General features: G+C 40.6%; 1 protein-coding gene across 3 annotated transcripts in view; it reads right to left on the reverse strand.

Moving 5' to 3' along the window:
* The window catches only part of fkbp15a (FKBP prolyl isomerase family member 15a), a 66,980-nt gene that overhangs the window by 27,226 nt on the left and 16,416 nt on the right, over positions 1-23,338 (reverse strand). For 2 of the 3 annotated variants that reach the window (XM_052037429.1, XM_052037431.1), the window contains 13 exons: positions 21,961-22,110; positions 21,460-21,528; positions 20,327-20,470; positions 19,684-19,826; positions 15,962-16,010; positions 14,191-14,307; positions 12,292-12,388; positions 11,808-11,905; positions 10,923-11,025; positions 10,048-10,157; positions 8,450-8,554; positions 5,105-5,199; positions 4,094-4,196 (listed from right to left, as the gene is read on the reverse strand). In XM_052037429.1, coding sequence (XP_051893389.1) covers positions 4,094-4,196; positions 5,105-5,199; positions 8,450-8,554; positions 10,048-10,157; positions 10,923-11,025; positions 11,808-11,905; positions 12,292-12,388; positions 14,191-14,307; positions 15,962-16,010; positions 19,684-19,826; positions 20,327-20,470; positions 21,460-21,528; positions 21,961-22,110 — 1,383 coding nt within the window. The remainder of the gene's footprint in view (positions 1-4,093; positions 4,197-5,104; positions 5,200-8,449; positions 8,555-10,047; positions 10,158-10,922; positions 11,026-11,807; positions 11,906-12,291; positions 12,389-14,190; positions 14,308-15,961; positions 16,011-19,683; positions 19,827-20,326; positions 20,471-21,459; positions 21,529-21,960; positions 22,111-23,338) is intronic. The other variant, XM_052037430.1, reaches the window with a different exon arrangement.

Raw genomic sequence — 23,338 nt, forward strand, 5'->3', positions numbered from 1 at the left:
GAACAATTGGAAACATTGGGCCACTCCATGAAAAACCACAGTATTTCAAATTGTTTGGCATCCTAATAATGGACTTAAGTATCAGACATTCCTCCTCCTCCCCACCCCTTCCCCAGTAGATATATATGAATCGTATTTTCTTTCTCTTTAAAAAAATAACCTGTTACAAACAAAGAACGAGTCAACTCAAGGGTGCCCTTATCTAGTGTTTGCAATCATCTCCTCAGCTATGAAAGACCAAATACTGTGTTGAGGCAGAACACCAATCCACAATTTCCTCAAACATGCACACATAGCAAATTTCAAATCTCACACCAAGTCAAGGAAAATTGACACATGGGTGTTAAAAGAAAAATCAGATACCCCACAGCACTTCATGAAACCCTCCATTTAACAGATTAAGAGTGTCAACGAGTTCTTGAAACTACAATGACCACATTGGACATCCCGAGCCATTTAGACTAGAATCCCCTTTTCTCCTTTCCTCTTCTGCCTGAAGTTTTAATATAACCTGTGACATTCACTGGCAAGACCAACAGTTCCAGCATTAGTAGCACTGGTGGGTGGGAGGGGGTTAAAAAAAAAAGCAATGTGAGTGTCAACGTCTGTAGGTTGGGAACATTTCCCTTTATCCTCTGGGTTTGAGGACATGCAAGGTCCAAGGTGAGGTTTAGGGGAGGATTAGCAGAGAGCCAAAAAGAAACAATAATTTGCAAATGGCAAACTAAGGTGCAGATGGATTTTGCTGCTCTCATGAGGTGGAAATGCCAAGGAGGTTACATCATTCCAGCCAAGTAATGCTTTAATCAAAATGTCAACCTAAGCAGAAAGGGCAAAAAATTAAACCAAGCACACACACTCAAAAGACAGTATGGGCACCCTCACCTGTGCTCTTGCCAACTCCACTGGCAGTGCAAACTGGGAAGAGAAAGTAAACTGACAGTCAAGTGCAGCACATACTAAAGGAAGCACACACACACAGAACTGAGCAAGAACACATACACAGTTGCAACAGTCACTAAAATTTGTGTCTCCTCAAATGTCATTTGCAAGTTTGAAATAAGGAAACATAATTCACACAATTTTATTAGCCCACCATACACAGCAGAAATTCATACTCCCTCCACTTACTCACTTGCTGCACCTCGACAAATACTAGGATCTTTGAATCCCATAAACAGTTAAACCCGATATGAAATTTTATACTTTTTCTAATGGGTATACCTTTCATCCATAGTCTACAGTGTATAAACAATATTCTTGCTGAATAAGCGATCAAACACAAGACAGTTGGTCCCAGCTGAAGAAGGGTCAGTGCCACTGGGCTGAGCACCCCAGGTTACAATAGAAGGAAAAGATGCCACCTACTAGTATTATCCAGAAAAGCTTGCATGTGAATGACCTTCAAAATCCAAAGCCTTTCCACCATCAAAAAGGTATAACTGAGGAGCGTGACAGATGCATCCACTTATCTGGACAGCACCACCCAAGACAAAGGAGCACACCTGATTAGCATCTCATTCAAGATCATACAGTGCTGCATGGCTGCACATGTACGCTATCTATAAAATGCACTGCAGATTTTCACCCAGGCTACTTTAACCACACCTCCCAAACCTACAACCTCTGTCCCCCTGAAAGGATCAGGACAGCCATCCAGGAAAACACACCTATCTGCGGGATCCCCATCAGTTCACACATATACCAAGTCAGAAAAATATTAGCATTCCATCATTATCATCTAAATCCTGGAACTGCCTCCCCAACAATGAGGACAGATTCACCAGAAGGACTGCAGTGGTACAAGACACTGGTTCTCCAACACTTTCTCAAGAGTAATTAGGCAAGGAAAATGTATGAAGACTTTGCCTAATGTTCAATGACACAAAACAGGTTTGAAATAAATGCTCTCAGCACAAGTAGAATAACCATATGGTGTAGCTTAAGAAGAGTGTAATGTTTTAAATGTACAAGCTTACGTAGAAGTGTTTCTGATTGGTCTTACTGTTTTGCTGTTGTTACTTATACAAAAGATTATTAAAGCAACCACAATCTGATAACATGATAACGATAACATGTTGCAAGGTTGAGAGGCATGGTGGTCAAGTCCAAAAGTGATGCTAAATATAAAAAGTGGCACTGAAGCCGGGATACATACAGAAGGTTCAGACTGTGAAAGTCAGGCAGTAAATCGAGATGGTGGTTAGGCAACGTTAGGTTTGAAACAATAAATGACTTAATTGATGTCCTCTTCCTAGTTAAGTCTCAGATAAAGGGTAGTTCAGTCTTTATAAGAACCAAAAAGAATAAGGAATAATTCAGAGAAAGGAAAGTGTAGTAAAATACAAGATCTACTGTTAAGAAGGGGTTAAACAAATCAGAAGACTGTTAGTTACTGTAAAAGATTAAAGGAGAAAGGCATATAAAATGAAAGACTCAGGGGGGACACAGAGCTGAGAGTAACAGAGAGTAGGGAGAGCAAGAGAGGCTGCATATGAACAGGAGGAAGAGAACCTGCAGTCTACAGAAGACAGTATGAGGAATGGATACCGCACCACAATCACTTGGGAGGATGACTACTAAGGTTTCAAGGAACAGACTGTGACTGCCACTTTTGTTAAGTATTAAACATAAAAAAAACTGGAGGAACACATGATGCCACTTGATCCACTGAGTTCCTTCAGCAGTTTGTTTTTTACTCCAGAACCAGCATTTGCAGTCTCACTTGCGTCTCCATTTTAAGTATTACTTTTGTACTGCATGTAAATTACTTAATAAATCTGTGGCACTTATAACCAATATATCTGTGCCCACAGTGGTTTATTGTTGTCACAGACAAATTGCTCAAGTTAAATTACATTGAATCTTGAATGTGGCAAATAAGTTGAACAAGCAGAATTTTACATAGCCTGCACTTGTTTTATCGATTTATCATAGAAAAAAAAGTCACATTGAGTTTCGTCCATATAGAAATCGAAGTTTTTACCTAAATAGTAGTAGTTAGAAAATACTGCTCATTTGCTGGCAAAGGTTGTTTATTGTAAATTCTGAGAAATGCAACATTCACACTGTATATTTGAGGTTAAATGCAGAGTAAGGTCACTCTGCTCCATCTAAACATTGTTACCCAAGCTGTATTCTATGATCATTAACATGTTTTCATTCACTGTAATTCTCTGCTGCCTCTTACAAACAATATTATATAGTTCTTACCACAGGATGATTTTGTGGTGTGAATCAGGCTCACAACCAATCAGAATAATCCTGTCTTAACTTGGAGGTACTTGAGTTACAATTTCATGTACCAATATACTCCAATATCCCTTTCAAATCAAACTTTAAAACAATTTTGTGCAGAAAAAAATTTGCAAAAACCAGAGTGAACAGGAATTAATTAACTTAGTTGATACATTTAGCAATAAAACAAAAAGAAAGAATGAACAAGCTGTGGCAAGGAAAAGACCTTGCATGAAGCAGCAACTGAGAAACAGCACTGCCCCATATAAATTATGGGATCCACATGTTCTGATGTGACACAACACATTGATTTTTTTTTAAAACCTGGTGTGGACTCAGATCTCTTTTATAATATAGAAACTTATAAATATTGGATCACAGAAATAGTTATTTCTACCTATGCAATGCTTTTTTAAATTGTGTCTTTTTTTTAAAGAAGACGTACATCTACACACTTTAGAGGGGTTCACTGACAGATGCAGTGAACAATAATTACATTGAAAGCCTAAATTATCCTGATGTATCTAACAAAAAACAACTAGGAAACGTAGATTAAAATGTACTGCTGCAGAGATTATCCCCCCCTCCACCCCAACAGAGGTGACGCAAATTCCCCATTAGAACCAAGCTCAGTTTGCAGCAAGGCCTGGGCTGGATTTAGCAATTCTGCACACATTTCTTCTTCCTTGAATGCCAAATCTGACTATTAATCCAATACTCCCAAATTTATTGCATTGCTTCTCCCAAATTGGACTTCAAGTATTCCCTTCAGGCTCTGTCCCAATCCTCATTCCTCACAGGAATCTGCCTCAGTTTCACCATAACACTAACATGGATGCAAGAAAGCCAATCTCACCTTCTCCTGCTCTGCAAGCAGGATGCGGGCTTGGTTATTCTCCGTTGAGGATATCAGAGAGTCATTCCTCTGTTCCATCAGCAAATTACTCTGCTCCACGTATCTGCAAGCAGAGGGAGACAAACCATTATGAAAATGAAATACAGGTAAATGAGAGACAATAGGAAATGAGAATAAACACTGCCCTTGGATTTACAACGCGAATATTTAATGAATTGAGATGATGAGATGCAAAAAAGGTACAAAGAGAATTTTTTTTCTGGTGGAGAAATCAATGAGGTGTAGTAACTTAAAATCTGAACCACGATATTTAGTGCTGGAAATATTCGAGCCCAAGATAAATATGGATCACATTGTGGGAGAGGAATAATCAGAAACAGAATTGATATGGCACGGGGGATGTCCACGCAGACAAAGAGGTTTGGTACCCAGTCCCACTTTCTTTCCCTGTGGCCCAGCAAATTATTACCCCATAACTACCTGGACAATTCAAAGGCAGCGAGTCCTAGCTCATAACCACTCTCTACACGAGAGTTTTATCCTTAAATCCCCATGTACATTTTGTCCATTGTTCTCCGACCCTGGAGCCAAACACTAATAGGAATAGCTTCTCTATTTACCCTAAATGCATCATGACATTGTACACCTTTATCAAATCTGTTCTCTTCCTGCTGTGTTCCAAAGAGAACACGATTTCCATTCTTTTCCCATTTCCATCCTTTCCATTCTATCCCAAAATCCCTCATCACTAAAACCATGCTAGTTCATGCATTTTCTCTAGTAACTTAACATTTTTCCTGAAGTACATTAACCAGAAATGGATGCAATGCTCCAGTTGCAACGTAACCACATTTTTAAGGAAAATTGAACATAATATCACTGCTTTTGAACTCTCAAACCTCAAGCTCAGCAATAAGTATGCATCACTAACTGATTTCTCATCACGTCCTGCCATTTTGGTCTTCCTTCATACTGCTCAAGAGTTAATGCAGTTTGACGTCTTCCCAGTACCTTTGGTTTCTCTGGATCAGATCACTGATCTTTCCATTCTGTTCTTCAATCCGACTGCTTTTATCAAACACTTCTTGCTTCAATCTCTCATTTTCCTACAAAGAATCAGAGCGGATGGAAAAGGAAAGAAAAACTGAATATAATACTTTCTAGTCATTGAGAAGCATCAATGCCCATTAGGATGTGCAGTTTAGCAGTATGCCAGCATTGATGCCTGATGGCACACAACAGTAAACAAAGGCTGGTAATCTCAACACTTCTGAGCACAGTGGCATGAACTGATATTTTCTGGAGCACAATGCTAATGACAACACAGCTTCAGTCTGAGCCTGGGGTAGGTGGCAAATGAGAGAATTACATACTTGACCTTCTCCTCAGTGTAAGGACTGCAGATGTATCTGCATTATGTTATCAATAGCAGTGATTCCCACCAACCCTCATGGAGACAGAGTCTCAACTTCACATAGAGGACATTTCCATTAGATTGTGGCACTAACACATCAGATGGGAGAGATTCAGAAGAGATCTGGAAGTTCAACACTAGGCAGCCAGAGGCACTGTAGGGCAGCAGCAGAGCTGTATTTACTACCAGCTCAGCATACCCCCCATTCTACCATTGCAATCAAGTCTGGGGACTAACCTTGGTTCAATGAGTTCAAGAAAGGTGTTCTAGCACCAGGGATATCCAAAAATGAAATGCCCGCTCAGCAAAGCTGTGACACGAGATACAAGATGGTTATCAGAATTAGAGGAACCTTAAATCAACTGGCTAAATGGGCCGAGGAATAGCAAATGGAGTTCAGTTCCAAAAAATGCGAGGTGTTGCATTTTGGGGAGACAAATGAGGGTAGGACTTTCACAGTGATGATAGGTCCCAGGGGAGTGTTGTAGAACGGAGAGACCTAGAAGTACATTATTACTGAAAAGGGGTGGCATAGGTAAACAGGCTGCTGAAGGCAGCTTTTGGCATGCTGACCTTCATCAGTCAGGACATTAAGTACAGGAGGTGGGATGTTACATTGCAGTTGTACAAGATTGTTGGCATTTGGAATACTGTGTTCAGTCTTGGTCACCATTAAGCCAGAAAAAGTGCAGAGGAGATTTACAAGGATGCTGCCAGGACTCAAGGGACGGAGTTATGGAGAGAAGTTGAGCAGGCTGGGACTTTATTCATTGGAGCAAAGGAGAACGAGGGGTGATATTATAGAGGTGTACAAAACCATGAGTGGCATAGATAGGGTGAATGCCCACAATCTTCTTCCTCAGGGTTGGGGAATCAAGAACTAGAGGGCATAGGTTCAAGGTGAGAGGGAAGAAATAGGAACTTGAGGGGCAATTGTTTCCACCCATAGGATGGGCTGTACATGGAAGGAGTTGCCAGAGGAAGTGGTTGAGGCAGGTATGTTAACTATATTTAAAAGATACTTGGATAGGAAAGGTTTAGAGAGATATGGGCCAAACACAGAAAAATGGGACTAACTTAGATGGGCATCTTGGCAGGCATGGACCAGTTGGACTGAAGGACCTGTTTCCATGCTGTACGACCATAAGACTATATGTGCACTAAACAACATTCAACATAAAGAGCTAAGTAATTCCATGGCCATCAAATCAGATCAAAACCATGCAGTTCTGCTACATCCAGTTGCGAACGGCCGTGGACAATCAGAAAGGACTTCCAGGAGGTAGTTGTTCTACAAACATCCCCACCTTCAACAACAGCAGAGCACTGTACAAGAGTATTAAAATCAAAGCCCAAACATTTACAATGATATGACTGGATAAATCTCCATGCAATTTCATGGAATATCTGGATAAAGCAAAGACATAAGGACCAGTCAATACCCTGGCTGTTGTGCTGTTCTCTAGAATTAGCCTCACCTGTACTCACTCTCTTTAGGGCAGCTACAACACTTAATATGAAAAAACAAAGTTTGTTCAGACCACAAAATGCAGGACAGAATGGATCTAATTACTGCTCCAAAGTCATGGAAGGTATCATTGACAGTGCTGTCAATCTGTTCAAGATGCTGTTTGGCTTTTGTCTGGGTAGCTCAGCCCCTAAATTGGCATCATGGTCGGCAAAGGCAGTGATATGAAAGGCTTGTTCCTGTACTGTACTGTTCTATTACTCATAACACCCTCTGTCCAAACATACAATAGACTGGAGTGTCAGAGGCAAGGTGCTAGTGACTGCCCTTGAAGTCAAGGTAGTATCTAATGCAGTATAGCATCAAGGTGACTTTGTAAAACTAAAGTTAATGGAAATCAAAAGGTAAAACTTTCCATTGGAGACTAATCTTGCAAAAGGAAGATGGTTGGAGGTCAATCACCTTAGATCCAGAACTTTTACTGCACGAGTTTCTCTGGGCAGAATCCTAGGCACAGCCACGATCAAATGCTACATCATCGACTTTTAGTCCATCAAATGTCAGAAGTGGGGCTGCTCACTGATAATCCAAAAACAGTTTCATTCACATTTCTCATCTCCTCAGAAAATAAACCAGCCATGTTTGCAGGCAGAAATCACCTGTTAGGCATAGGCTGTTACGTGGCAAGATACACACACACACACACACTCCAACAGCTATCTCCAACAAAGGACTCTAACTTCCTACTTTTGACTTTCATTGGTATTACCAAAGAGCTCCCCTCATCAACATCTAGGGGGTGGAGTAAGGGCCACTGGAGTCACCACTGACTAACTGGACCATCCACCTAAATACTGGGGCTGCAAGAACAGGTCTAAATTGGGCGCCCTGCAACAAGTGTCCTTTCTTTTCCCCCGTCTCCTCAAAGCATTCTCAACTCCTCCAGAGCGTATATCAAGGGTGTGATGGAACACTAACTTGCTCAGATGTAGCCAGCTGCAACGACACAAGAAGCTAGGCACCACCTGGGAGGAAGGATACAGCTTTATCAGTAGCCATTCACCATCCTTAATATTCATTCTGTCTTTGCTGCACCACAACTGTGACGTGCAGTCTACAAAATGCAATGCAATTACCTGCTGAGCAGCACTGAAACTATAGCCTCTACTACCAAGAGGGAGGAGGGCAGCAAGTGCAAGAGAGCAGAGTACCCTACAAGCACCTCCCTCAAATCACACACCAAACTGACGCAGATATACATCACTGCTCCTTCTTCATTGCTGGTTCTATACCATAAACTCTCCAAGCAACAGTACAGTGGGAGTAGCTTCACGAGACAGATTGCAATGGTTTATACAGGCAGCTCACTACCTTCTCAAAGATAATTTGGGAGGAGCCTAAACCCCAGCCTTCTCAGTAACTCTCACATCCTATAACTGAATAGGAATATTAAATAGACAGCGATTGCACTTACTTGTATAATCCTCTGGATATTATGCATTATCATGCTTGTTTCCATGGTTAACGATGAAATGCCTGGGATTGAAGGACCAGTCACGTGTTTCTGCAAGTCTTCCATCTGTGACATCAAACGACAGATCTCAGCTTCAACAAGATGTGTGAATCCACTTTATGCTACGTCCTTATTCTCATCTTTTACCGGCACCATCATTCTCGTGCTTCACATCATTTGCACCCCATAAAGCTGGATCTGAGTCCCCATGCATCACCTGAACCCAAATACTTACAGCTTATCGCCAGAGGTAGGAGTAAGCAATTGAACTGACTTTGAAGTACATTGCATTCAAACCTCTCCATCCAGAGCTTTTTTTTTTAAATTCTTTATCCCAGCAAGAAAGATCAACAGTCAATAGCAATTCTTAGAGTACATTAGCCATGAGTAAAACACTCATGGGATTGAACATGGTCAGTGCGGGTCCACGAAAGGGAATTCATGCTTAAAAAAGGTCTACTGGGGTTGTTTTTTTTCTTTTAAAAAAAATTGAGGATGTAATTTATAGATTAGGTAAGGGAATATCAGTGGATGTCATGTACCTTCAGAAGTCTTTTGATAAGATCCCACGCAAGAGATTAGTGCACAAAATTAAAAGACGTGGCATGGGGAGGTGATGTACGGACATGAATTGAGAAGTGGTTGATAGACTGGAAACAGAATAGGAATAAATGAGCCTACGTCCAGGTAGCAGGCAAGGGCTGGTCTGATCCTGCAGGAATCAGTATTTGGGCCCCAAGCCATTTACAATATTTATCAATGATTTGGTGACAGAACTAAATGCTGTATTTTACCACAGAGAGAGTGCACCTAAATTTACAAGACTGATTCCAGCAAAAGCAGGGCTGACGTACAAGGAGAAATTGAGTCAGTCCTATATTTGCTGGAGTATAGAAGAATGACAGAAGACCTCATAGAAACCCATAACAAATTGCCCAGACTAGGTACAGGGAGGATAATCCTGATGGCTGAAGAATCTAGAACCAGGGGTCACAGACTCAGCGCTACTTAGAACTGAGATCGGGAGAAATTTCTTCACCCAGAGCAAGGTGAACCTACGGGATTCTCTACAAAAGGCTGCAGTGGAGGCCAAGTCATTACATCTGTTCAAGGAGGAGTTCAATACTGAATGGGATCAAGGGATACGAGGAGAAGGTGGGAACAAGGTATTGAAGTGAATAATCCCATTGGATGAGGAGCAGGCCCAAAGGGTCAACTGACCAACTCCTGCTCCAATCTACTGTTTCCAAGTTAAATAATTGCTATTGACGGAGGGGCTATCAACAAGATGCACATCCTCATGTGCATTCTTCCAGCAAAGTATAATTAATCGAAACAATGGTTTTTTTTTTAAAAAACTCTTAGAGCCATTAGACTTACTATAGCATGCCCATAATTAACCCAGTTGAGATCAGCCAAGCTTACTTTAATCCCTAGTTTGTGTCCCGATAGCTCCACGTAGATCATCACCACAGCACCTGGAGCAAGCCCTAAGTTCATTTAACATTTGGCCCAGCACTCTTTAACGTGCAGGCCTGCAGAAGCTACGATCAGCTCACCTTAAGAGCAAGCTGGTCAATTTTATCTGATGCCTTGCTGATGGCCAATCGAATCTCAGTGTTATGCTGCCGTGCCTCAGTCATCATAAAAGAAGTGACGTCTCCACCAGCTGTTTAAAAAAAAATCAATAGTGTTAAAATGTTCTTACTTAGGAGTGATACCAAATGTTTAATGTGATTCTCTGCATCCACTAGATGCAAGTCAAAGATTATATCATAAAAAAAAGCACATCAGCACTCCAATTCCTCAAAGCTACACACTGAACACACTACTTCGTTGAATGGTGTACAAAAGGGCAAATCATTGGGGTTTTACTACATCATCTTCTGATGGGAAAAAGATACATGCACAATACTCAACTCAAGTGGCCAAGGATGTCCCAAGGACTACAATAAAACAAACCCCAAAGCACTGGTTGCTCACGCGGCACACAAAAAGACAGAATTTAGAACATAGAACAGTACAGCACAGAAGAGGCCCTTCAGCCCACAATGTTGTGCCGACATAGCTAATCCCTCCTAACTACAGAATGCCCATATCCCTGTTTTCCTCTCATTCATGTGCCCATCCAAGCCCCTCTTAAAAGCTCCCAATGAATTTGCCTCCACCACCCTATCAGGCAATGCATTCCAGTCATCCACCACTCTCTCAGTAAAAAAACATATCCCTCACGTCCGTTCTGAACCTACCCCCTCTCACCTTAAATGCATTCCCTCTGACCTTAAATGCATTCCCTCTGGTATTGGATCGCTCAATAATGGGAAAGAGATATTGCTTGTCCACCCTATCTATGCCCCTCTTCAGCTTCACTCCAGAAACCTAAATACCAATACAACAGTATTAACAGTGCCTGATGCAAACACTGCACACCTACCTTGATACTGTGGTGCTTGAGCTGGGTACATTGGTCCAATTGTCTGAATCTGTGTCTGAGCTCCATGGCCTTGTGTGTAACCGTAGGACATTCCTGTGTATGGCTGAAGTATAACATTAGCAGATTGTGAAAATGATTTATAAATGCCCCAATATCCTGTGCTTTCCACCTCTATTCAACACACTCAGGAATTCAGTAACCCCTCCCTTAGCCTACAAGACAAACATTGCTACACACCACCTTAAGCAGCACAACGATTATCAGTGAACACAGGCTAAACACTCATGAGAAAAGGCAACTTTATTAATGTGGGTAAAAACAGAGTTTGTGATGTATAAAATGTAATCCATGGAGTGCACTGCCCAATGGCCTGGGTACAAACACTGATAGACTGGCAGAGACACCTGCTGTGTTAAGGACATTAAAGTCCACTGCATTAGCTGGTGGACCCTCTCTGTTGTAACCTCCTCCATCTCTGCCACCTCCAAGAACTCTCCACTCTTACAATTCTGGCATCTTGTACATCCCAATTTTATCAGTCCATCACTGGAGGCTAAGCCTTGGTCTCAAGATCTAGAATTCACTCTCTACACCTATCCACCCCACTGTCCTCCTTTGACATGTGCCATACAACCCATTTCTTTGACCAATAATTATTATAGACCTGTCCCAGCGTCTCTCTATGTAGCTTTAAGTCAAATTTTGATAATCTTGAAGTACTTTGGTACATACTTTTCCTCCTGTAAAGACACTTTACATACACAAGTTATCGTCTAATCAAACTTCAGAATCCTAAATTACGTGAAAGTATGGGTTGACAAGTTTTGCTCATTATATTCCCCTACCTCCATTTACTCATGTTAAATGAAAGATACTGCAATGTACCTGGAAGGATTGACCGCTGCCAGACAGTCCTTGCTGTGCAGGCAAAGCAACTGGCATTAGTGCTGCAGAAGACGTCGGAAGCATAGAAACTGGCACTGCTAAGGTTAAAAAAAAATTACATCAGGAAAAACTGAGAAAATTAACTACCTGCAAAACAAAAAATGAAAACAGACATTTTTAAAAAAATGCAAGACTCAGTTAGCTAATGTTTAATACTATTGTGAATGAGCCCCATAATAATAATTGGGTGGGATATTAAATTGAACTAACCGATATAGGAAGCTCCATCTGCTTCAAATCTAGTCTGAAAAGAGCTAGTAACTGGCACATCAACAATGGAGGTATTACAATAAGTACCAAATAAGGTCAATTTGCACAGACACAAATTGAAATGGACCCTGCACAGATGAACATTAATGGCTTAAATTAGGATAAAGTGCAGTGGGTGATTTAGTGATGAGGTATGAAACTAACTGTACACTACCTGGTGGTGGATGCTGTGGAGGTAGACTGTGAACAGGAGCTGCAGTATGCTGAATTGATGGTGCGACAGCAAGTGGAGCTCCCTTTGAAGAATGATCCTGCAGGGTTGTTATAAAAGATCACAGATGAAATATATCCAAAAAGTTATAATTAACCAACCCAGTACGCCACAATTCACCACAGGGTATTTATATAGTGGTTATTGCACAAAAGAGTTAACAAAGTGAACTCAGTTGCACCTTATATAGGTCTTATTGATTATATGGAATAAGAATTTAGACAAAGCATGCAATGCAACTTGCATCTGCATACCTCTAACCACTTACAACCATGGTAGCTCATATACATAATTCAAATACTAAACTAAGCCAAACAATGTTTTATTTTAAAAGGGAAGAAATGGGGTGAAAGAAAGCCCAGACAAGGAGTGCAGAAAAACAGGTGTTTGATGAGAAAAAGATGGTGAGGGGGAGGACTAGGACAAGGAATTGCAGTTTCCATCATTGGTGAATGATAGTATGGCATAGAGAAAGGAGAAGATTAAGAATATCTAACAGGCAAGAGTCAGATCAAGGAGCCAGTATAATGATAAAGGGTGGTAATATGTTATTGACATTGGGAGAATAAAGGCCATGGAAACAAGAAGAATTTTAAATGAGGCAAGAGTCAGGGTTATAGAGAGTTTAACATGGGGAGGGAAGCTAAAGTAGGCTTGGAAAAACTTGTAGAGAATCGTCTACAGGCAACAAACTTCAGACCCTAAAGTTGACAGAAATGAAGTACAGAAGCCCAATCAGCAGAGCAGAAGAGCAAGTAAGTACGGAAGTGAGCAAGGTACAGCTCAGTGTTTCAGTTGATGGTCAGGGGATGTGGGTGATGGTGATGGTAGAAAACAGTGTTTGTGATGACAGAATGTGCAGTCATGGCTAGAGTCAATTAGAACAATAGACTCAAGCAGGATGGTTTAGCCTGTTAAAAAGACAAATAGTTATGGATGAGCAATGCAAAATCTGATCAATTCCCTGACCATACCACAATTAAGTTCAGTGAAATGGCCATGTGTTATTAGCTAAAATGGCACAATTCTGCTCTAATAAAATAATGCATTATCCACTACATCCTTATCCATCCTTGATCTCATTTTTATCAGAAGTATATTCTATCACTAGAGTGCTACAAGTGGTGCACCAATATATGGAAAATATATTTTGTTCAATTATGCACATTTGCTTAGGATAACTGGTCTGCTCTTTCAATATTTAGGACACAATGTTGTAGAGTGGTGTAATCAAAAGAGATCAACAGAGTTCTAATCAAGGGATATGAGATTAGTGCAGAAAGGTAGAGCTGAGATAAAAAGGTCATCCACAACTTCACTGGAAAAAGTACAAGGGGCTGAATAGCTTTCTACTGCTTCTATTCCTCAGGCAAGGTGACATTTGCATCTCTAATTCACATCATGAGTGAATTATTCTGTATAGCAAAGTGCAGTGCAACCTGACAGTTGTGAAAGAAAAGCTACAGAGATCACAACAGAAGTACATATTCCCTAGAGGTGGTGAACCAAATTTCAAGAAAATCAACAGTAATGAAACCACAACATGTATATTACATCTTGTATTAGGGAACAGTTACCTCACCTCCATCCTATTCTTGTTATTTAGAAGAGCAATCAAATATTCACAAGATGAGTATCCACCTGCTATGATGTAAATTTATGCTTCTACTTAAGCCATAATTAAGTTTACATTTACTAAACCTCTTAAGTGGACAAGAGTGGAGTTTGTACAGTATATGTGATTTATTCCATTTGCACTCAAAACAGAATAAAACTCACTCAATAGACTAAGCAGATTATTTCAAACTCTTCCAACATAGAAAGAAATTGCTAAATTTTTACCTCAAGTTCAGAGTCACTGGAGTCAGGCTGTGCAGAAAGAGCCCCCGCAAGAAATGGCATTGGTTGTCCCATTTTCGCCATTCGGGAAATTAGTTTGGCTTTAGTTGTATCAGGATTCTAACAAAAACAGGGAAATGGTAATTCCCCTATGACTTGGGAAGCAAATCCAACGATCAAAAGCAACAAGATGGAAAATCAGCTTGTTTGTGAAAGTGGCATGATCAGGGTTTAACATTTTAACTTCAGAAATGTAGGAGCACAAAATCCTGGACATTTTAAAAATATTGGCAGAATTAGCCAGTTCTGCTGCAGGTCATCCATCTGCAATAATGGCTCAATTTTTCTCTCCCCTAAAGCATAGTGCGCATTTCCTACACCTCTGCATTTCAAAACTTTTACATGTCCCTTTCTTTGTGTTCTTGCTTCCTCTCGTTAATCTATGAAACCCTCAACAGTTTATCATCAGAGTATCCCTGGCTTCACCCTACCAGGGATATTCCCCATGTCCTATCTATCTTTCCTCCATCCTCTCTGCAACTTAAAGATAACTAATTTTCTCTCTTTCACAGTTCTGACAAAAGAGTCTTCAACCCGAAATGCTTATTGTTCCTTTTTCCACACCAGGTCTGTAGAATGTTTCCAGCAATTCTGTTGTTATTTTAACGTGCACCAAGATCTCGACAGGCAGGGGCTTCTAAGTACCATCTCACGAGTGTCAGGCAATGAGCATCTCTTAAGGAAATAGCCCAACAACCTACCCATTACATTCAACGGTATTATCAGCTATATATGTGGGTCACCGGAAATGTAATTGGTTGGACCTGCGACAAACACTGAAGCTACAAGAGCAGGTCAGAGACTGGGGTATCCTGCAACAAGTGATTCACCTCCTAACATCCCAAAGACTTTCCACAAATCTGTGGAGCAGAGCCAGATGACTGAGCACCTGGTTCTAAAACGTCAAGTTTTCTGAAGAAATATTAAACCCAAGATAAGCTAAATCTCAAAAACTAAAAGTGCACAATTGTCAAACTTAGCTCCATATAGAACAAAACGGAAATAAAATATTGTTGACTCATCTGGATGAGTGCAGCTCCAACAACACTCCAAAAGCTTCACACCAAAGTCAAAGCAACCCATTTGATTGTCACTGTAAGTCACCATCCTTGGTATTCATACCCTTCATTACCAGCTTACCATGCTGCAATCTACATCACCAACAAAATTCACTGTAATTACTTGCCTTTCCAATAGCACTTTGCAAACTCACATCTATCTAAAATGACAGGGACTGAAGGCACAGGGAATCAACACCTGCACCACACACCATTCTGACTTGGAACTATGTTGCCATACCTTCATTACTGCTGGCTCTAAAACCAGAAACTCCTATCCAACATTGTAGTCCTTGATCAGAAGAGCTGCAGCGTTCAAGGTGGCTCCACACCACCTTCTCAAGGGCATTTATGGATGAGGAATAAATGCTGGACTTGCCAGCAACAACCACTGCCATAAATGAGTAAAGGACGCAGACCAAGGTGCCCCTTTCAGCAATAATCACAAGAAAAAGCAGAAGGAAGGAAGGATTAGAGCTGAGCCAAGTTTCTGTACACATCATTATGGATGAACATCAACTACAAGTAGTCGTCGAATCATTTCTTCCATTAAGGGATGTGACAGGAAATAAAAGGCAGCATAGAATATTAATAGCCAAAAGAAACCAACAGTAGAAATTATAGTTCAATAGCCAAGAGCCAACCCCCATACTTACTGAAAGCATGTCGCTTAATGAGTTAGACTTTGCTCGTACATTATGCTCCCTGAAAAAAAAAGAATTCAAATATAATTATGCTCACTGGTGACAAAATTAACAACCTTTTTAAATGATGAGCCCTTTTGCTTCTTCCATCTCCTAATATGTTCATAATTCGACTGATGCCAGAAATCTTTACAGAGCTCTTTTTACAAATAAGCCAAACAGAAAACTGTAATGTCAGCTGCAGAAATCAGTGCAATGCCTCGAAACACCCAGGCCACCTTTACCAAAAATCCATACAAAGGCTGGGTTGTGCAGTGAAGCTACAAGGAGGGGCCCATCAGTCCTCCTGGAATCCCATTCATCAATCCACTGCTAAATTATTCCTTAATTGCACTAAATGCCTGCAACACATCAGGATTTTAGAAACTAAATATTATATTCTCGTGGTTTAAATCCAGAACAATTGAAGTTAGATGAATCCCAGAAATCAAAACCAGGTGCTCAGTGGTGAAGTTCTGCTCCACACAGAAATCACAATCCAGCAAAGTAATGAACTCATTTGGTAAACCTTTTGTTAGTTTCTAATTGAAGGTTCTGAAGATCACTGCAAAACTGTAAAGAGACTAAAGATATTTTTCCCTCTCAAAAAGACCAATGATCCAGCCCACTAAGATTGGCAACATTGTCCTTCATTCTTGAAGTAGATTGTGCATGGAACTCCCCTCCAGAAGTGGTCAGCGAGAGCACATCGGCTCACCAAAGGTTGCAAAATCCCGACCAGTGTCCTTCGGGTAGCTCCAGGATAAATACCACCTCAGTCATTCAAGACAGGCAGCTTTGTCAGGAGCATGGTTTTGCAGCTGTCAAAGTTCTTAAGTTTTGGGGAGGGTGCATTCAGCATAAAAGGGCATGAAATGCCCTTCAGCATAAAAGGGCAGCTACTAGAGGGCCCTGGAACTCCCACTGTGAGCATCTCTCTAAACAAGGTTTAAATTTACTTTTGAGGTTAGTACTTACTATAAACAGAGCCACTGTATTGCTTAGGTAACTGCAAGAAAAATACTATCCAAGTCACCTGACCCAGGACCAAAACAGGACCCACCTTTGTTAGGTGACCAGGTATAAAATTAAACAAAGGACACCCCAAATGTAACAGCCTAGTTCCCCATTTAAATACAGGCTGGCTCACTGAATACAAGAGCACTGGGAGCCTTGCTCTCCTCTCCTAGAAGGTCAGATTTGGCTTTCTTTTGGCTTAGTACAGTCTCAAAGAAATTACTAGCCTGAGAGGTATAAACTTTGTGATAAGGACAGGATAACACAACCTATTAATTTCCATGTTACAAGGAATGCCGCAAATAAAAAGGTTAGTGTTCATTCAAAATGTAACTGCTTGCCAAATCATTTCTCAGTGACACCAGGATTTTCTTTCAGTCCTCACTACACTAAAGACATTAGGGTCAGCTTTGTTCAAAAAGAATATCTGGCCTGCTTCAGCAGACATTTCAGTATACAGTTCTCCCTCAATCACCCTTCCCCTTGTGCCACTTCCCCAAGGACTTGACACTGTGCAGAAGAGGCAACACGTGGTCAACTTCTTTGAGAACAGAACTGGTGAATCAAAATGTGTTAAAGATTAGGGGAGTGCCAGTTTCAAACCCTGCTGTTGAATTAGCTGATAACAGAATATACAGTTGGCTGCATTCTGTTAGATTCCCATCTGTTTGCTGTCGCACTCAGTTCAGAGCTGGTCACTTCCAATTTCCCCCCCACGACCCCATTTGAAAAAGCCCTTGCTACTGACAGCGAGATTCTGCCTTTAAATGCCTCAGAGAATTGCAAGATTCAGATTTAGGATCACTTTGTTTGGATGTACAAGAAACAGTAGTAGGTAGAATCAGCCCTGCAGCATAATGAACCTACCCCATCATTCAACAAGACCTTAGCTGAACAATAGTGAATTATATCAACCACAATTTCCTGATTTCCTTTGCCCAGTAGCCATCACTCAGTACTGTTTATAGAGAATATACAAATGTCTATAGAGATAAGGGATGGAGAATTCCAAAGATACACAAGTGAGTAAAGAAAGCCCTTGGGTGTAAATCAGCCAATTATTCTAAGAACATGCCTGCTAGTCCTAGATTCCTCAGCAGCTGCCAGCATCTATCATGTCAAGGCCTTCAGGAATTTTGCTTCTATGAGATCACCTCTCATACATCTAAACACCAGAAAGTATAGACTCATCCTTAATTTCCCCCTACAGGATACCTGGGATGAGGGGGCTTTCTAGTCAATATCTCATTGTGCTCCCTTCCTTGGTTAAGGAAGATGCCCTAGGCCCAGACATCTTCAGCTGCTTCATCAATGACCTTCATTCTAAGAGCAGGATGTTTACTCAGGATTGTACAAATGTTCACTTCCATTCACAGTTCCTCAGAAAGTGATGCATCCATTGCTCACAAGAATCTAGAAAACATTCAAGCATAGACTGTCAAGTGGCCAATAACATCACCATTGCACATACAGGGCAACAGCCATCTCCAACAGGAGAGAATCTAGTCTCCTGTGATCCTCAGTGCATTACCATCACCAAGCTCCCCACCAGGAAGAGCCTGGAGGTCACCATTGATCAGAAATTCAGTTGAGCAAACTACCTAAATATTACGGCTTTAAGTGTAGGTGCAAGGCATGGCATCCTCCAGCACAACTCATCTCCAAACACTCCTAAAAGTTTTCTAACATTTACAAGGGATGTCAAAAGAAATATGGAATACTTTTCATTTGCATGGATCAGTGCAATTCAAACACAAGAATTTCAACACAATCCAGGATAAAGTAGCCCACTTAATTGGCACCTGATGCACCACTGTAAACATTTGCACCCTACATCACTGAGGCATAGTGAGTGTGTACCATCAACTGAGTATTTTAGTTACTTGCCCAAACTATCTGGCAAACCTCCCAAACCTACAGCTTTTTTTATCTAGAAGATAAAGGACATCAGATAGATAGAAACAACATCCTCTGTAGCCTTCCCGAGTCTCTCACCGTCTTGAATTGGAAATACATGACCATTTCTCTAGCATCCCTGTGCACAAATATTAGAAATCCCTACCAATAACAGAGCACCATTACTGGGGCAGTTTACCTTTACTTTATCAACAGCATCTGAGAATAGACAATAAATGTTGACCTTGACAGTAATGCCAAATTCCCATAAAATCCTTGTGCATCCTCAAAGCCCTATATAATTTCAGAGTGCTTTTTATTCTTGTATTTCAATCCACCCTCAACATACAATACAATTTGCCTCTAATTGATTAGAAATAAAATTCTAGCTGGCCACGAGAGTTCAAGCACAAAGCCAGAATTGTAATTTTCTATACCCTGTAAATCACAGAACATAAGCAAATGGTCAAGTCATTACATTCTGGCAACAAAGTGCCTTTTTTTTTTGTAAAAAAGCACCCCATCTCCCAACCCTCCTCTTCACACCCAATACCAGAAGTCAGAAGGAAATGCGTTTGAATCCTCACACTTGCAGAGTGTCCTTTCTCACACTGAGGATTCAACAATAGATCACACTAAGCATGTTAGAATCAAGTCCCAGACGCAACATAGAAAAGTACGAATCTTTACTAGAAAACCACTGATCTTGGTCAAATTGTAAACAGGAAACTTGGGAGTGGCACAGGGCATGTTGAGCTCTCAATATTCTACAGGTTTCCTACCCAGGTTTCGGAGGTATAGACATTGGTGCTGGGATTGAAGTTTCCATTGGCAAGCTTTCAACACTGGGAGCTGGCGAAGATGCAACTGAATCACGGGAGCCGATACTCTGCCTGTCGAATCCCGATTCCTTTGCAAATTTTACCTGAGAGTTAAGAATAATGCAGTGAAACTCCTGCTATGAAAATATTAAACATAACTCCACCAACTCTCATACATGGTCACTGGTGAAGAGAAATCAGTATTTTGCTTACATAACTGTGCAATGAAAACTGGCATTGCACTTAACCCAAAATCATCAATTGATACAAAATTCTTAAACAGGTCACACTGCGTCCAAAATACTAATCTTCAGAAAGAAAATCATATAAATTTACATGCACCCAATCCCATCACTCCTGCATTTATACAATTGTCTTTTATTGTCCAAACTCTCACAAGCCTCATCAAACAGCACCATTCTCAGCTGCGGAAGATTTCAAAAGGTAGCCAAAACTTTGCTAAAGATGGTCAGGGGAGGAACAGAGGAAGTCCCTGGTACTCTCTAAATTAGCCTAGACATGACAATTTAATCTCAGGGATTAAAGATCCATTTATATGCAATTACCAGCCCATCCAATTATCTCAATTTTAGGTGATACTCACCCTTTTAACCTCCACCTCAAAGATAAGTGTGGAATCAGGTGGAACCCTGTTTGGCATTCCTTGTGATCCATATGCCTGATTTGGAGGTATAATCAACAGCCTCTTTGCACTTTTCTTCATTCCCAACATCCCAATTTCCCAGCCCTGCAAAAAATGGCAGTTCCAAAATTAAAAGTATCTGCAATAAACTAATGTAGAAATAAAAATCTAACAGCAATAAAAGTGGTCACAAAGCTATTTGGAAGTCAAGAAAACCCAATCAATTCATTACTGTCTTATTCATAACCAGTCTGGCCCAAGTCTATGTGTGTGATTATGTCTGTGTTATTGTGCCATTGTGTTAAACAACACTTATTGGTATTGAGTAATAGGTAAAATGTGGGAGGAGAAAGGTGGTGCCAAAATCTGATGGGGGTTTATTGAGACCATGACAGTAACAGCAAGGCAGTTGGCCAATAACTGTTTTCCTTCAGTCTCCATGGTAGTTAGGACAGTAATGCTGCAACCCAAACTAAATCTAGAAATTAATAAACAGTTGAAATAATATTTATACCAGAAAATGTTACCACATGACAAATAGCACTGAAGTAGGTGGCCCCAAACAGTTTCCACACAAAGTTACTAAAAAGAAAATCGCTGAATTTAGGGATGAGACCTCAAAATTGAATAGCACCATTGGACACAAACTAAGTCAGAGACTTGCTAAGTAACTAAAGGCCAGTGAGGTTATTGTAGCAGTAGAAAATTTTCTAAAGGGCATTAATTTGAAAAAGTGCATGAAAGCTACCAGTACTCAAGGTCTCCAACCAGTGATATCATCAGAAAACTGCATCTTCTATACCAAGGATAATTATGAACTACCATGTGAGCAAGGCACGAACATGACATAGCCCCACCATAGATAAAAAGTGAAGAAAAATCAGTAATAAACAGTGGGGAATGACAAAACAAAACCCTTCCAGTAACACAATACAAGTTCACATTTGAAACATATGCTTAATATTATCAGAGAGAGCAAACTCATTAGACTTAAATGAACTGCATTGAGTATTATAATCTACAAACATAGACCCCATCCATGCCCTTTTTTCCTTACAAGAACCCGTGTCCTATGCATTCACCCCGGGAGCTACCTTGATCACTTTCCCCGATCCTAGTTTCAATCGCAGCAATTTGTCTTTGTTGACATTTGTGTCAAACACCTGAAAAACAAAATGAAGAATGAAGACTTCTCCGTTCTACTCCTTTCTCAGCCACAGTCAAACAAGCTTCTTTTTCATTATTTTCATCACCAATCATTCCAAGGTCTTTGGTAATGAACTGAATCTCAATAAGCATCACATTAGTTTAGGAAGTGAATCAGGACTGCCATGCCGGTGCACACTTACAGCCAACAGACAAAGGCTTCCATTAGGCTTTATTTTAAATAATTGATTGATTGTACCATTTGGTTTCCCTCAAGAATCTGAAGTCAGTGAATGTAATTACTATCCATTGTTTCACATTCAAAGTTTTGGCTCAGATGCTTATTTGGATTTTAACCATGGCCTATTTTAAAAGAACAAACCATAACATTGGAGTGGAGAGGCAGAACACAATTCAGTCAGACCCCACACCAACTCAATTAACCCTACCTGTCCAAATGTGTTGTTCTGGTAAAGCCAACCTGTGTACGACACTTCCAGAGAGTCACCTGTTTCAACTGCCTGTCCATCACCTGGGATCAGATCCTGGATTAGCACAGATTCCAACGATGAGGTGCAGTTGCATTTTGCTATGCACACCTGCACAGGGACAAAATGTAGAGTGACACAGGAGGGCCTAAGAAGAATGCATCCCAACAATGGTTACAGTAAGAATTTGCCAGAGCAAAGTTTTCAGTTACAGCTGTTGTGACAATCCATAAAATATGAAGACACTACTATGCAGCCACTTTTACAAACTACACAACAAGTTAATGAGTATACTATGTTATCTGAAGAACTTATCAAATCAGTAATGAAAACTTGTATCTGGTGAATTCAAACTGTTAAATCCAAACTGTTAAATCAGGTTATCATGGTATCAAAAAGACAATGCCTGATTATTTAACCAATCCAGGATAACTTCAGAATGCCACAAAATTATACTAGCCATCAAAAGGTTTACAAACATTAGACTATTTTTCTTCCTCAAAAGCTTAGGATGGTCTTCCAGATAGACTAGACAGCAAGATTGGATGCAATCACCTTTTTGTGTGAACGTTAGTTTAAAGAGAACAGAAGTATCTGCACATCAGTGTTCTGAATATACACAGATTCAGAAAATGCAGAGTGTAGTAATAAGTACATACAGCCTTTCAAGCCTATTCCATCATTCAATATAACAGATGGAGCTGTGCCTCAAGTCCATGATTGCCATCTCCTCCGATTTCCTTGGTGCCCAAAAAACTATCAACCTCAGATTTGAATATACTCATTGGCAGCATCCACAGATCTCTACAGCAGAGAATTCCCTAGACTTACAAACCTCTGAACAGGAAATCTCTCTCCTAAAATGCCCAGGTGTTTATTGTGAGATCATATTCTCTTGTTCTACAGACTTCAGTGCTGGCAGAATTAGCTCTGTAGCATCTACTCCTTTGCCAATCCCTCAATCTTATGTTATCCTGAGAACAGTACTGAGGGAGAAACAGTTTCTCAAAATTCAGTGATATTACTGAGATCACAAATAGGCTTGCTACACCATAGTCTAAACTCTATTCACAATGCCTCAACACGATTCCACAAGATTCTAGCTGCCTCCTACGAGGATCCAGGAGACAAGTCTGAAGCCATTCAAGAAAGTTATCACCCACCCACCCACATTTCATTGCATACTGCAGTAGTTACAGGACGAGCCAAGTAATCCAGAAACTATGTATTAAAAATCCAGGAGCCCAAGATCAAACTCCATATTTTCTGCAGGGGTTTAAGAAAGTGACTTATTTCTACCCCCCTCCCTCCCCCCCCCGCCCCAAGACTTTTTAGGAAC

This window comes from Pristis pectinata, chromosome 23 (assembly GCF_009764475.1).
Source record: "Pristis pectinata isolate sPriPec2 chromosome 23, sPriPec2.1.pri, whole genome shotgun sequence".
NCBI classification, from domain to species: Eukaryota; Metazoa; Chordata; class Chondrichthyes; order Rhinopristiformes; family Pristidae; genus Pristis; species Pristis pectinata.